The 16923-nt window shown below is 37.1% G+C and overlaps 1 protein-coding gene across 6 annotated transcripts in view; it reads left to right on the top strand.

Annotated features, from left to right (window-relative positions):
• PTBP2 (polypyrimidine tract binding protein 2) overlaps positions 1–16923 on the top strand; it is an 83959-nt gene that overhangs the window by 43567 nt on the left and 23469 nt on the right. For all 6 annotated transcript variants that reach the window (XM_044432605.1, XM_044432602.1, XM_044432601.1 and 3 more), the window contains 3 exons: positions 8516–8688; positions 11994–12137; positions 16406–16570. In XM_044432605.1, coding sequence (XP_044288540.1) covers positions 8557–8688; positions 11994–12137; positions 16406–16570 — 441 coding nt within the window. In that variant the 5' untranslated portion in view covers positions 8516–8556. The remainder of the gene's footprint in view (positions 1–8515; positions 8689–11993; positions 12138–16405; positions 16571–16923) is intronic.

Genomic DNA, 16923 nt, shown 5'->3' with positions numbered 1-16923 from the left:
GAACATTAAGCAAAGTTCCCCATTATAATTTGATTAGCAAACCAAATAAATTCAGGTTAGAGGATGATACTGTAAAATTGACTTCATAGCTGGTTGGAAGACCATAGACAGAAATATTCATTAGTGATTCACCATCAGACTGGGTTTCAAGGTGAGTGCCAAAGGTATGTCCTGGTACTCATCGGTGTTTTGTTTTGTCTTTTAAAATTAATGATTTAGATGAAAGGGTCTGTAACATCCCTATAAAATGTCCTGAGGACATAGTGCTAAAATGGATAGCCAGCATCCCAGAAGATAGGATAAAATTTATGATATGCTTCAAGGAATGGAAAAGCCAATGGAAACTAACAAAATGAAATTCCCTAGAGTAAATTGCATTTTTTTTACATTTTTGGAGAAACAAAATGCACTGGTATAGGATGGAAAATACCTGGCTTGGTTGAAGCGCTTGTGAAAAGGTTGTTGGAACTGCAGTCTATTAAAAGCTGTAGCTCATTCAGTAGTATAATACAGCTGCAAACAAAGGTACTGACTGCATATTAGGCTGCATTAATAGAATAATGATGGCCAAGTCATGAGAGAAATAATAATTCCAGTTTATTATGTACCAGTCAGACCTTTTCTGGATTATTACATCCAGTTCTGGGTATCACACATTAAGGAGCATACAGAAAAAATGTATCAATTTTAGAGAAGGATGGTCTGGAAGATTGAAAACAAGATGGGCCAGGCTATGTAATAGAAGTTTTATGAAGAAACTTGAATGCACTGGATAAAATGTGACTGAGGACCTGATTTCCCTCTTTAAAGATATGAAGGATTGTGACACAGAAGAAGGTAGTGGTTTGTTATCTGCTGCCTTAGAAACAGAACTTAATATAAGTAGGTAGGTTTTCATTAAACAAAACTTACTGATGATAAGAGCAGTTTGATAATGGAACTAATTAATGGTTGGGGGCACTACCTTGTATTCAAGAACAGGCTGAACAGCCATCTTTTGGGGATGCTTTATCTTAGATTTCTTGTATTGAGCAGAAGATTGGATTAAACAGTCCACAAGCTATGTAATTTCCAGTCCTCCAACTATATAATTCTATATTATTTACTCAAATATGAAAAAGTTACCATTAAAAAGAGGTGTGCTTGATTTTCAGCTTGGATGTCTTCACGAGAAATTCATCTGATATCTCTAAAGACCCTAGCTGCTCTCCAGAATTACAAAAAAAGTATTCTTACTGGCTAGAGAAGCAGATGCCAGTTAGCTAAAATACATGAGTGTGCATATTATATGAAAAAATACATGAGTGTGAATATTATATGAAATCAAATCAAAAGGCACAAAAACACAGTAATACTAGACAGTCATTGCTGTTCACATCTAGAACAAGCAAGGACTTTCCAGTTGTGCATAAGTAACCGGCATTAAATATCAGTTTGGGCTAATAATTGACAGAGAGGAAATTTATAAACCACTTACTGCCCATTATTATTTTTATTATTAATTTCTGTGCTGTCCAATAGTTGAGGCATTCTGGACAATTTGCAGCAACATATAGAAATAACATTAAAAGCACCCTAATAGTTCTATCTATCACCTTCTATTTAGTGCCATTTTGATGATGATTTAGATCATAAGAAAAAAGTGAAATTGAAGTTCCTATTTCAAATGAGTATTGCATTAATTGCTGCACCTCAATGTACGGTGCAAATCAATGTAGGTATAAAGTTGCTTGAAATATGATTATTACAGAAAATTATGTCCACATCTGCTGATATGGAAAGGACATGCAACCTGGATATGTTGTTTCATAGCCCTGCCCTAGTTATTTATGGTAACATCCATCTCATATGTTGCATTGGCATAGTTGTAGTTGAGCTTTTAGAATGACCAATTGTTGTGTAAACTGCTGAACATTTTGATAAAACAAAGATACACCTTGGTGATTTTGTACATGTGTGAAACAATTCAACTCTTTGTTTTCTGTATCTGTAATATGTTTTGTTATTAAGGTGGTAACCCAGATTTATTTTTTTATAGCGGAGTATGATAGAAAGTTGCATTTTGCCCAACATTCATTTGTGTAATCGCCACCCCAATTCTTGTCAATAGGTTCAGGTCTGAACACCTAGTTCACCCCATGGTCATTTTAGAGATATCTCACAACATATCCCTTCACTTCCCAGCAAACCACAGAGTAAACGGTTCCTTTTACCAGACTGCAATGCACAAAGAGAAAGACCACTGATGGCCTCATAGCACCATGGCCTCTAGGACTTCTGTGTATCTTCCTGTCACCTAAACTCATACACAATCCTTGGAAGAAGGTTTGTCAAGAGAGAAATTAGACAATATTCATTGATCTCATTGGCTCAGAAAACTGTACTGTTGAAGCCTAAGAGAACTGTGACTATAGGTTCTGTGGTTCTTTGATCCTAATGCAGCCTGCCTCTGCCTTTGCACCTCGTGGTTGAAAAGCACAACCTAATGCCCCTGGAACAGGAGGTTACCCTATTACTTTGCAGCAACGCTTGGGTTAGGGTGTATGCAAACTAGTATGGAAAGTTTTTGCAGTATTGTGTATCCATACATATCAGCTGCTACCTGGTATTTATTCATCATTCATGTTGGGTTGCCCATGATCATCTCCCTTTTCTTGATACCCTCAGGTTAAAAACCTTCTACAGATGTACTTTTTAAAAAAACTTTGTGCTTCCTAGAATCCCTTCCTGAAACCTACATCTAGTTCTTGGGTTCCATAGCAAACTCAGTATTAATGGTCTTTACACTGTCTCCTGAGAGTATGTATCTAACCCTTGTGGCCACCACCTTAACAAGGTTAGGAGCACTTCACTCTGTAATGATTTATGTGTTTTAAGTATATGTAATGGTCTGTATAGAACCCAGAGCACTTTTAAAAGGAAGAGTTAATTTTAGGAATTGAGGAGATCTTACCCTTCTTCCAACCCAATTTTCTCCAAGCAAAAGATGTTACACACTAAGAGTGTCTGGGGCATTAAAGGTTCACTGTATATGATTGTTCCATTGCCCAGACTCGGTGTTTACATCTTGTTTGAATAGTATACTGGGAAAGAAATTTCTAAACTCTTTTGCATTGTTTTTGGCCTGCCAGGTGCTGTGGAAGTGCTAAAAATCAGAGAAGAAATGCCACATATATTGAATACAACAAAGTTTGCAAGAATGTGTGACAGTACCAAAACAGTTGCTCTGAATCAGCTGTGAGCCAGTAGAAGGGGAATGTCTTAGAACAGGATATCCCTGTGGTGAACATCTTACTTCACCTATTCTTTCCTCAAATTATTCCACAAATGTTGACTTCAGCTGTTTTTTATTTCAGGTTTTCTGCTATGTTGTTTCTCTTTTTCATATCCTCTTTTGGTCTGACTGGGGGGCAGTTGGCGCATGATCGGAGAGATGTCAGCTATGTACATCATGGTCTTACGGTGTTATACCAGAGGTTTCACAGGCTTGTGGCTTCAGGCCTGATGCTGTTCTTGTTCTAAGGAAGATTAGGCATCATCATCTTGGAAATGTGCAATTTATCCTAAGCCAGTTCCTTATCACATATTTTTTCTGCCAACCTAGAACTGAAAGCTTCAATCAGTCATTTTAATGTGTTTTGCATATGTTTGCAGCAAGTGTTCTTGCTTCAGATATTAGACTCTCTGCTGAAACAAACCTCACATTGCTTCTTATCCTATGGGAGATATCCCTTTCTCAGGTTTGAAGCAAAATAAATACAAAAGAATGAACAGCTTAACATAGCCAGAGTAAAACATACATGTGTATGCATGCATACAGCATTTGGAGACCCAACAGCAGTAGAAAGGCCTGAATATATAGAGAGCCTCTAGTGAAAACATTCTAAAGCCTGGCAAAAAGAGAAGTTTCACCATCTATATTGGTCTGCTATTATAGAGTCAACTGCTTTGCTTTGGTGTAATCATCATTTGGGTGAGAGTTCCACAGCAAGGGGACTGGTAAGGCTATTGATCAGATAGTTTGGCATCCTCACCTCAGAATGGAAGTTGCCTATTAAGAAAGTTCTGGAGAACCTGTGATGGTGCTTTCTCTTTAGACTTTGAGGACATCCTGGTTCTCCCAGGTTCAACTGAATTTGTTCCTCTAAAAGAGATTTTATAAGTTAGAATAATTAGAACCAAAGGTTGCCAAGTTTTCTCTCTCTCTCCTTCTCTTTCAGTCATTATAGCATAACTCATGTTTGGTGTCAAGGTTATGTGAGAATTATTTAATCCTCATAGAACCCATGCTTGCTGGATTCACATAACGTGACAGATCCAAGTGGGGGTTGCTGCCCATATGTAACATGACTTATCATGGCTTAAATAGCCCATGATGAGGCATGTATCTGAATCATGTCATCATGCCTTGCCCAAGGCAACTTAGTAATTTTATGGCAGAGGTGAGATTCAAGCCAGGGACTTCCTGATTTGTATATCTTCATATATTTCCTGCAGATCTGAATACTGTGATGTGATTTTTTTTCATTTCTGTACCACCCAATAACTGAAGCTTTTGGAGTAATGGAAACAGTAAATAAAAAACCATACAATAAAATACCACAAGCTTATTAAAGAAACAAAAACAAATAAAAATGGCTAAAAACATACAGTGAAGAATGACCCTGTAGCACCTAGAATGGGTAATCCTCTCAAGCTCTTGGATAACCAAGTATATCTTTAGAAGTCTTGACATAAAGGACCATCTTAAACTGACACTGAAAAGATGACAATATTGGTACTAGTTGGGTAGCAGTGAGGAGGTCATTTCATAGATGTGGGGCCATCACGGAGAAAGCCCTTCCTTTTGCTACCATCCTCTGTCTTTTTCAGAGTTGATACTCAGAGGATGACCCTGGATGTTGAATGTAGCATCTGGGTAGATTGCAGTTGAGAGAGGCACTCAAGTATTGTGGTCCCAAGCCTTGTAAGGATTTAGAGGTTAAAATCAGCACCTTAAACTGGACCCAGAAGAACTGGTCTAGTGTGTTCAGACTTGCATACCCCAGTTACTAATCAGATGGCTGCCACATTCTGCATGGTCTTCAAGGGCAGCTGCACTTACATTGCAGTAATCTAATTTAGAGATTACCATAGTGCAGATTACTGAAACCAGGTTATCCCTTTCCAGATAGGGGTGTAGTTGGACTACCAGTTGAAGCTGGTAGAATGCACTCCATGCCACTGAGACCACATGGGTCTCACATAACAAAGATGAATCAAGGACAACCCTCAAGCCTTGAATTTGTTCCTTCAGGGGGGTGTGCAACCCCATCTAGAACAGGTTGAGCATTCTCCACTCAGAGGAGTCACCCACCAAGAGCACCTCAATTTTGTTTGGACTGAGCTTTGGCGTTTTTTGAGCCCTTGTCTATACCATTGCCACAGCCTACACTGGTTTAGTGCATCCACATCCTCATGCTGACAATAAAAAAGAGAAATAAAGACGTGTCCTCAGCATACTGAAGAAAACCCACTTCAGAATTCTGGATGACCCACTCAGCAGTTCACATAGTCATTAAATAGGATTGGGGACAGAACAGACATTGAGGAACTTGATGCTGGATAATTCACGGGGTTGAATAATATCTTTTGGAGGCAGCCCTTCAAGTAGGAACAAAACCATTGCAGCCAGTACCCCCTACTCCCAATTCAGGGCCACCCCACAAGGATACCGTGGAAGTTGGTTGGCAACCATCTGCTCAAGAACCTTGCCATAGAAAAGAATATTTGCTACTGAGCTAAGATTATTAATATTTTCCGGGTCAAGGAAGGATTTCTTCAGAAGTGGTCTCATAGCTGCCTTTTTCAGGAGGCATGGGACCACTCCCTCTCAAAAAAAGGCATTTATCACCTTCCTGGCGCAACCAGTGGTACCCTCCTTGTGGGATTGTTTGCTAAGCCAAGAGGGGCATAGTTCCAGTACGGAGGCAGTTGCATGAATTTATATCAAGAATTTATAACTAATTATTGATAACCTTTTCATGCTTTTGAGCAGATTTGTATTTCCTGACTCACTATATTTTTTCATACTTTTTTACCTAGAAACATAATATATTTTGATAGATTCCTAGACAGGGAATTATGACTAGCATCCCTGAGTTTCAGGTGAACAGCCCAATCATATTTGTGTCTCCTCAAAAATCAGTTAAATGGAAGTTATTCCCAGATAAGTGGGTTTAGAATGGCAGCTTTAGTAAGATAATACAAAAGGATCCACATAGGCTGTTTTGGATTTTCTTTTTTCCAGTGTTGTTCCTCTCTGCTTCACTCTGTCTTGACCTCACCTTGCTTTTACAAGGAGCAAAGTAGCAAACAAAAATGAAACTCCTTTGACAATTAGTTATTACTGGCTACTGGTTACTGTTATTGTGACATATGTTACTGACTGGGAAAAATCCGTTTAAAAGAAGTCAATTAAAAAACATTTTTTTACCCATCTATGTTTTAACTAACTCCTCTGCCTCTCTTGGCTCAGTTTCAGCATCATATAAGCATAGCCTTAGCCATTATCTTTGCACATATGACTTTATTCAAAGAAACTGAAGGCCCAGAACATTCAAGAAGGAAGTGCTATTAGTTAGGCTAGACAGAGCAGTTGTCATGAGATAAATGAATACCCATGTTGGATTTTTGTAACTTCATTTTTATGAGACTGTAATGATGAGCTTTGTTTTTTATGAGATTTAATTACATGTTTTTATTTAGAGCAAATTTTAGCATTTTATTTATGAATTGGAAAAAGTATTTTAAAAATCAATTTCATCTACCCTAAGCACCACTGAACACAGTGGGTCTTGCCTATGTGAAATGTGTAAAAGGATATACTAAAGCTTCCATAGATAGATTCCTTCAAAGGGAACATATTTTGCATTACATTCTTTTTTTCGTGGGTCTGTGGTAGGGATGAGAACATAAGAAGATCCCTGCTGGATAAAAACATAGGCTACCTAGTTCTACAGTAGCGACTAGGCCCAGAAGCAGGATATGAGTGCAGTAGGTCTTGCTTACTGGCTTACCATAGCGGCTGGTATTCAGAGGTATACTGCCTTTGATTCTGAAAGCAGTTTATGCCCATTGTGACTAGTAGCCATTGATTGTGTTTATGTTCCATAAATTTGTTGATTCCTCCTGTCTTAAATACGACAGGCAACTTAATTAGAACAAGTGGTCATGTTTTAAAGTCTGGTAATATGCAAGTTCCTAAGTTTCTGTATTTAATTTCTATACTGCCCACTAACCAGAACTCTATTGCTAGTTCGTTATGTTCATTTTAGAGTAATTGTACTACATTATTCGACTTCAGATTTTAATATTATTTTTCTTAAAGTTTAGAATATAACATAAACAAACCATTTGTGGGTGCTTTCTTTGTTTCTAATCTGAACACCCTCCTCAAAGTAATTGATTTCACTTTATAGCAGCTGTTTATATCTGCTTTTTCTGTGTGCTAATTAAGATCATGTCCTTTTTTCACAGTATATAAATCATCTGCATTTTCTTGTTGAGAAACACATTGAAATATCTGTCCAAATTAGAACATGTATTTTAGTATGATTTAGGAATTTTTCTGGCACAGTGTGCCTGCTAGCTGGAAAAAAGGCTGAAGGCAATACTTACATTTAGGACAAAATAAGGTCCTCACAGTCACCCATGCTGACTGTATTCTCTGGCTTCTTAAGTTGAACTAACATTTGTAAATTTCTGGTAGTTGAAGCACTCCCCTTCCCTCCATGAAGTAAAATTGAACACAGATTTCACACTTAAACCAAAAAAAAAGTTTTCTTGGTTTAATAAAAATTACCTACCCTCAGAGGAACCCCTCCTCTGCATCGCTGATCTGGGCATACTTCATGTCTAGAAGAAGGTTAGTTCACAGTAGTGTTGCATGAAAAATCACAACAGGAAGCTTCTTCCAGAAGCATGAGCTGTTTTGTTTGCATTGGGATGACCTAAATCACCATCCAAATAGAGTTGGATCAGAACTACTTATGCTATGGAGCACTGAAGACTGAGTCAGAGAAAGCAAATTTAGAGCAGTAAATCCTGCCAAGATACAGCAGGCAGTGCTTTGGGGCTCATAGGCACCCTTATTTTTAAAGGTATGTTGCCAGTTTCTGCATGACACATTGGCATGTTCCACAGCACATAGTTCAGAAATTATTTGATAACCTAAATATAAAATGATTATCATTTATTATGGTGATCAATGTTTCTCAGTGCTTCAAATATTTAATGGATGCAGAAAAAAATCTATGGTAAGTTGACCCCTCACATATTACAGGATTCTGTGGGGAAGCATGTAGCAGCTGCAGTTTTTCTTCCATTATATGCATCTAAAATTTTGGTTGAAAGATAATTACTCATTTTACATACTGATTTGGAAACTGTATGCATGCACAAAATGTATTTTTGAATGTATAATAAATAGGGTAGCTTTCAGATATGAAATAAATTATAAAAAAATGTCTTTCAGCCAATGGTAACGACAACAAGAAATTCAAAGGTGAAGATAAAATGGATGGAGCGCCTTCCCGTGTTCTTCATATCAGGAAATTACCAGGGGAAGTGACAGAGACAGAAGTTATTGCTTTAGGCTTACCTTTTGGTAAGGTAACCAACATTCTCATGCTGAAAGGAAAGAATCAGGTACTTTCTAATTTTGTCTTACTCTTTTAGCATAGAAAACATCTTCCCACACAAGAGCCTGAATATGAAGTAGGTTGGGGCCATATCCCAACACTAGAACCAGGGGAAGAACCAGGCCTGGAAATTATTTCAAGTTCTTACATGACAGAAACAAGTATTTATGGGATTTTAATGTAACAGCATTCTTGAAGGATTGAGAAAAACAATAAAATCTTAAGCATCCACATAAAAATGTTTTGGCATCTCTTCTTTATTTGTTTCAGCAATATTTTGACCCTGTCTTCTGTTGTTTTGTAGGAGTGCACACCTTTAGAGTTTAAAGTATGCGTACAATCCAGTAAACATTAACCAGTTATCATTTACATTATTTTTAAATGGGAAAAAAATGAGTATATTGTACTTTTCCCATTATAATATGTGATGGTGCTGAATCTCAGACTAGTGCTGAATCACATAGGTCTTCCCTGCCTTCCCTTCCTAAATTAATGCAGATCCCCTCCAAGAGTCAGAACAGACAAGAAGATTCTACATGGTCAAATCCCACTACCAGTCTCACCTTTCCCAAACTTACCAAGATTAGGGGGTACTTCCAGCAGAGTGGAGCTCTCAGTCTTAAGGCCTGACTCGTCATTGGTGCTGGGAAGAGTGGAAAGTAATGTAGTCCCCAGGAAGTCCTGGCAGAAATAGAGTAGTCATTAATACTAGGAAGCACTAGGAGCTATCAAAACTGCCATTTTATGACATCAAGAAATGTTCCTAGACAGGCTCCCAAGAGTGCCAAGGCCTTATGTACAAACCCTCTACTTCTGCACATAGATTAAGAGAAATGTTGTGAGCGGAGCTGGCTGGTGCTGGAGGTCAGACTAGATGGCCCAGGAGGCCCCTTCTGACTCGCTTTGTTTTCTATGTTTCTAAATGCAGACTCACTTGGATAGACCTGATTGACTGAAGCCCAAATTAACTCTTTAAACATAGTCAAAATTGAGTCCAACACAAACATCCTAGTTTAAATTCCACTCTTCATAAGAGAACATTGTAGCTGTGCTTGCTGAGAATTCTTAAGATTCAGAATTCTGGTGGACGGACATAAATAAACACTCTGAAAAATAGAAGCTAATGAATGGTTTGTCTCTTGTTTTAGTTATCAGCTGATATGTCAGTTCTGATTTTTAGTACAAGTATTGTCTTTCAAGGTTTTTTTCTTAAGAAACATGGGCTTTTGTTATATTATGCTTGTTGAAACCTATATTTGTATTTGAGAATATTTCCTTATGTAAGACTTTTTTTAGCACATAGAATCCAGTAATACATCACAAAATCTAGTATAGCAAAACTGAGCTTTGCTATATTGGCAGAAACTCAGACCTTTCAAACTGAAAACCCTTGTGGAATTTTCCTTACCACTTAAGGTGAAATCACTTGGCTATCCATGTTTAATTTGAAATAAGTCCCACTTGAATTCCTTTGGGTTTACTTCCAAGTATGTGTGGATTTGTAGCCTTAATTTTATTTTAATCTACATTTAATTCAACTGAATACTTCAGTTCTAAATGTGCACAGTTTAGCTTCAGAATTACATTTGTAAAAGCTAACTTTATACCTCTGCTGGACATAATAGCAGTATGCTTTATTACAGACTGCTGACTTATGAGTGGTACACACAGACAAACATACTGAGACTTCAGATGATGTTTATAAATTTGGTTACTGTACTGATCTTTGGGAAACAATCAACTTTAAGCACTAGAAAATGTTACATACCTTCTTGAGCAAAATTCTTGAGGCTCTTCTTGCACCTGAAACCTGGGGAAGGCTTTTTACTACCCATTGTTTTTATGTATTATTGGAAGAGGCTGTTTAAAAAGCCTCATCCCTTTAACCAGCTGAAATATTAGGTTTAGAAGAATAGTCCTTTTTCATACTGTTTCTGCAAATATACCCAATATGATTATATGATCCAAGAAAGCTTTTGATTTCGTTACCATAACAGCTTCTACAAAAGCAGCTAAAATAATCTCTCTTGTGCAAACGGTATTCTCAGCTAGAGTAAACTTTGATTACATAGACAGTAGGATCATGTGTGATATAAATTCCACCTCCAGCATCCTGTAAGCTTTCTCAAGGAGAAACTAGAAACTTTTGGCTTTTTCGATGAGATTCAATTCAACCAACACAGGAAATCACAGGCCTATAATACTCTGCTGAAAGGGGGGGTATAAATCCAGATCCATGCTCCTACACTACTGCATGCAGTGTATTGAAAAATGAAACTTGCGTGCCACATTGTCCGGTTCTTTTGGAGCATTTATTTTTGTGGCTGGTACTATGAAAATTAACTACTGGCTTTTATATGAAAGGGATTTTGTTTGTAGTCCAGGCGGAAGCCTGTAGTATACATAGGCTTCTTTGCAACAGGGGACAAGTTATGAAAACCTATTAGCATTAATTGGGCTTCCATGTCATGTTGCTAGAGCCTTCAGATCTCTTTGCAGAAATTGGGGTAGTGGAGCAGTGTTCTCCTATGTTTTGATTCAGGTTTGGCAAACTATAGATAGTTACAATAATCTGACACGTATGATGTGACATTGGCTTTTCAAGGGAATGCTAACTGGAATGCTGCTGCCTTTTCAGGTCTTTATGCCTCTCTCTCTAGCCAGGCTCATGCTGACTCCAGTGTGTCTTGGCTTGTGCCATAATAATACCTCTTCTTCCTGTTGTTCTACTCATCTGTGTTCTGGGGAGGAGATCCTGAATAATAGTGTACCACCCCCACTCCTTCCATCCCTTCCAATCTTTTTTGGTTGGTTCTTAGAATTTTGTTACACCTGTTCAAAAAATCAGAGACCACTCACAAATTTAACTTTCAGCTATCTTAATTCATTCCTTCACAGACTCTCCAAGAATTCTGTCCTATTCCGGTTTAGACAGATAAAAAGTCTGGCTGGCTGGGGAATGCTGGGATTTGTAGGACTTTTTTTCTGAATAAACATGCATAGAATTGTACCTTAAGTTTGTTTTAAATGGACATAAAAAGCACATGCTTATTTCAATTAAGTGAAACCATATTTGTTCCTGTAGTTCCCCTCAAGAGGGACTTTTAGTATTTTGTGGACTGATGTGATTTGGGCATATTTTGATTAAATGTTTGCTTATCCAAATCTGTCTCATGTACAGCTTTTTTGCTGTCAGTTGAGTTTTAAATTATGAGGAATCTTGAAAGTGTTTCAACAGCCTGGAAACCTCAGGAACACAATATAACTGTATAAACTGGAATTACCACAGAACTCTTTTTAACGTTTTTATAGGCTTTTTTGGAATTAGCAACAGAAGAAGCTGCTATCACTATGGTCAATTATTATTCCGCTGTGACACCTCACCTTCGTAACCAGCCCATTTATATCCAGTACTCAAACCATAAAGAATTAAAGACCGATAATACACTGAATCAGGTAACATTCTTTCCGAAGATTATAGTTGTTAATGATGCATAACTCCTTATATGCATTCACCAGGTGGCTTTGTTTTGTTGTTTAAGATTTATAGGTGTTTTGCGTTTTGTTATATATGTTCATAGTTAAGACCACATCTTACAGTGTTTTACATTTATTTAATTTGACAGATAAAGGCTTAACCTCAAATTCATTCATAAAAGTAACTTGCTATCTCCTTATGCGTTTAATGCAGTGTCTTGTGTGTTTTAATAACCCATTTAAACTTCATAGCACTGATAACCTCACCTTATTTGATTTACCCTTCCTATAATACAATTATTTAAAAAATATGTTCGTATTCACTTTGGGAAATAACTGAGAATACAGTTTGATCTTGAAGATGTTTAGAATATGTTCTTCCAGATCAAGACAATATTCTTACCCACATAAGGTATCTACTGCTCCTGCAGATGCTAACATTAAAGATTTTTTAAAGATTTGATGTTCTGTTTCTTGTGAAGAATGTTAAGGCAATGCTGACCTATAGTGTATCAAATAGTAATATTTTCATGTGCATTTGTTGAGTTCTTTGCTTGATCTTACTAGCATTTACAACAAGCAACTTTTTCAACTGTAGCCTTTAAGTTTTGTCTAGAGGCTAGTGTCACGTTTGAATTGTAATTGACCAATTACATTTTAAGGCCACTTTCTTTACATACTTTTAAAGAACTAGTTAGTATTGATTTTTTCCCCTAGGACTATGTCAATTACATGTGATAGTGATATTTGGGAAGTATATGTTTCATGGTTCTTTTAGGAATCAGCCTTCACAAGCTGTTGTGGAGTTATATGAAGATGATGACGATGATGACGATGATGAGGAGGATATATTACATTTATATCCTGCCTTTTTTCCTTTTGCAAAGAATCCAGGGCAGCTTACATAGTCATACACTACATTTTATACTTACAGCAAAAGAATCTGAGCTATTAGTGGTTGTTAGATTCTGTTCATTTAGCACTGGTTAAATGAATTTTCTTTAATTGTGGGAGCTTGAGACTTGTTAAATTGAGGGCAAAGTGCATGTAAACATAGTAGCAATCTCTGCAACTATTAGTAGGATATTTATGACTTAGCATTTTAAAGACATTGGGCATAACTCTTATCTATGATCCATTCATTTCAATGATAGGTAACAGAATGCACTTTAGATTGTACATACTAGATCTTAAACATGAAAATTCTACAGTTCTCACCAAACATTTATTTAAAACAGGATTGGTATAAACATACCTAGATAAGAGGAAATGAGGATATCATTTCTATCTAATTAAAGATATATACATAAACTTAAGTTCTAAATATATTAAATATATAATAAGCTACAAATTGGTCAGTGAAGATTATCATAATGCCTTGGCAAGTTAATATGACAATGCCTGGGCAGGTTCATAAAATAAATGTGTATGTAGGGTGATCCTTTGATCCCAGACCATTTAGGACTGGTATGGTAAAGATATGTCACTCCAGATGTTGAGGAACTGCAATTCCCATTAGCCTTGGCCAGCACAGATAATAATGAGCGTAATAGGTATTGCCAAACAACAGAAGAAGGTGCTATATGTTTTGCATCACTGAGTTGGGTTTTTAAAGCTCAATGCAAGCACTTTGAACTGAGCTTGCAAGGAAATAGACTCTCATTGTAGGTGATGTAAAATTGGTGCAGTGTGGTTTTAAAGTTTAGCTCCCGCCAGCATGTGGTGTCTTAAAAGAGAGGTAGTGAGTGGAGCCGTATGTGATGTATGTTAGCACAGTCTTGTCTAAAGGTAGCCAGGGCATAAGTAATCCATGAATGTGCTACTGAGGGTATTTCTTTCCTATACGAGATCAGAAGCCAGTTACACTAGAACTAAGAAATCAGTTTTATTCAAAACCTTCTCCAGAACCCGGCTCAAAAATGGAACATTCTCTTACTTGTCAGTATTCATTCAGGTCTGTGGGAGTACAGAATTGATTTTGTTCCCCCCTGCAAGACCTCAGTGCCACTTTCTTTGTTAGAGCAATTGGAGCTCTCTTAAGGAAATGCTCATCTCTTCTGATGTACATATCGGTAAACTCAGTCCTCAAATTTCAAAATTTGAAAAACGGAAGCATCCTTCTGGCAATTTGTCCACACAGTCGTATCAGCTGAAAAGTGTCCGAACCAGTATGAGCAGTGTCATAACTGTAAATATATCCTGGCTCTGTCCATCTTTGCCTGTGAAAACTAACATCCAAGTCAGTATGAATGTGAACAATATGATCTTTAAACTGCAGTGCAAACATTTCAGAGTAGTCTTTTTACCAGCTGACTACCAGGTTTACATGCAAAAGGCTCTTCACCACTTGGATAATCCTTGCTACCTAGCATTTCACAGGCACAGTAGTGGCAAAGAAGTAGAATTTCTTTTCAGTTCTCACTGCAACAGAAATGGTTGTGTTTAATGTGTTTTTCCCCAGATTAGTTCAGAAGATATGGTCCAGACCGCATATAGTAGACAGGCCCATAGATGTCACATGAAATCTTGAGCCATTCAAGACAACCTTGGTGTGGATATTAAAGTTACCTAATACTAAACATTTGGGGCTCATTCATTCACTCTTCAGATACCTCTTCTGTTTGCTTGGGCCAGGAAACTTTTGGACAATGCCATGAAAGATACACTAACAAAATATCTGTCCTGCCTTGGGTTTCCAGTGGCAAGTCTAGACACCCAAAACAATCAACTCTTGGTTATCTAGTCAGGGAAATATTATCCTCCTTCTAGATTATGACCATTCCATACAATCTGTGCCTCAAAGTATTTCTTGTTTCCATCTGAGAACTTTCTGTCTCCTTACAACCAAGCTGAGTTTGGTATATTCTTCCTGAAATAAATCAGCAATGTTACCAAGGCTGGAAATTAGGCAAGAAAAGAAGATGGCCCAGAGATGTCTAATTCATGTTCCCTTCAATGTCCCCAGCCATTAATAACTTTCATGGTGGCCTCTTCTTCCTCCCTTTCTTTTCCAAATTAATTTTGCCTCCCTAAACACAGTCAGTATAGTTGCAAGCCCTCAATAAGTTACATGCCACCTCCAATCAGTTAAGCTCAGTTAATTACCATTAAGTATATCAAAAAGTTTAGTAGTGATACTCATTTCCAATTTTTCCTTGGCATGCAGTCTTCATATTTTATATATTGATTTGCTTTTGTAAAGTTACTATATGTAAAAACATGAAAAATCATATTCTTCACAAAATTCCTTAAGCCAGTTTGACCATAGTTATATAGACTTGGGTGGGTCTGTGCTATTAATATCAAACTGTTATTTGATCATAGGATTTTTACAAAAATGTGTTGTTTTGTATGACTTGCAAATACAAAACAGGGTTGCTTAAGTTAATCTTTATATTTGACTCTAGCTTAGAAGATGTTACAGTACAAACCAACAGCGTTGATATGATAAGTGTTAAAAATATTTAAAATTCTTAGGGTGAAGAAGGGGAAAGGGAATTTTAGTTAAAATCTTATTTGTATTAAAGATGTTTTCATGTTTGTGTTTTAATGTAAGAAAAGAGATTATTGAACATGAATGCATAATGTCCTCGCAGTAGCACATTCTCAGACATTTTATTTCTTTAAACCCTTACTTAGGATTTCCTTCTAATCTCTGGGACTGGTTAGAGTGAAGCAAAAATGTGGGGAGGAATGGGTTTCATGCCCAGCAAAACAAAGCAACCCCCCTCCCAAGAGCCAACCTCAAATTGCTATTGATCTGGAATGTTTTACAGATTTATTCTCCATTGCCAATTGCTGCTTATTCAAATAGCAACATACAAATTTAGGGTGATTTTTAGCATCTTGGTGCTAAGCAGCCAATCCAGTGCTTATTTTATCTCTGACTTCCCTTCTCTGGAGTGAATGCTGCTATTTCTGTTGTTTAGAAGGGAACAGATAAGGGCTATAGAAGCACAGATTTCTCCTCTTCCATCTTGGTTTTATTCCACAATATACACTACACTCTAATATTGTATCTAGATCTAGTTAAATGTTGATAAGTAATATGAAGATCTGGTTCACAAAAGTATTTGTGGTGTTATAAGGGAGAGGGGAATGAATGAAAAGTGCTTAGAAATTATTATTGTCATTTACATTTTTATTATAAAGGGGATTTGAGGCAGCAATTGAATATGCTAATCTCCAAGCCAAATTGACATGTGTTCATTTTATTCTTGTGTTTCTTTGTTTTACTTTCTGTATAGCGAGCTCAAGCTGTTTTACAGGCAGTGACTGCAGTACAGACAACAAATACTCCCATAAGTGGAACCACAGTTAGTGAAAGTGCAGTAACTCCAGCACAGAGTCCTGTCCTTAGAATAATTATTGATAACATGTACTACCCTGTAACCCTTGATGTCCTCCACCAAGTAAGTGTTTCATTTGTGAACGTTTTGCTTTCTACATTTTGAATAGAGAAGCAAATTCATAGGGTGATAAAACAATTTTTTAATATTGTATCCCTACCAGCTTTTTTTAAAAAAGCCAACAACAGAATCAGCATTTTTGAGAGTAACAAATTTATTATGACATAAGCTAGTACTCAGGAGTTTTTGCTGGCTGAGGCAGAACAACAGTTAGTATCCCTTCTCTTCTCCCACCCATCAGTCATTATGGATGGCACCCAAGGTTGGTCAAGATATTTCGGCTGCTGAGGCAGAAAATCCCACCAATGGGTAAAATTATACCACCCTGAGAATACAACCTTATATGTAGGTATGCA

Source organism: Varanus komodoensis, unplaced genomic scaffold, assembly GCF_004798865.1.
Source record: "Varanus komodoensis strain SLA01 unplaced genomic scaffold, ASM479886v1 scaffold24, whole genome shotgun sequence".
Taxonomy (NCBI): Eukaryota; Metazoa; Chordata; class Lepidosauria; order Squamata; family Varanidae; genus Varanus; species Varanus komodoensis.
This window is presented reverse-complemented; position numbering and strand designations above follow the sequence as displayed.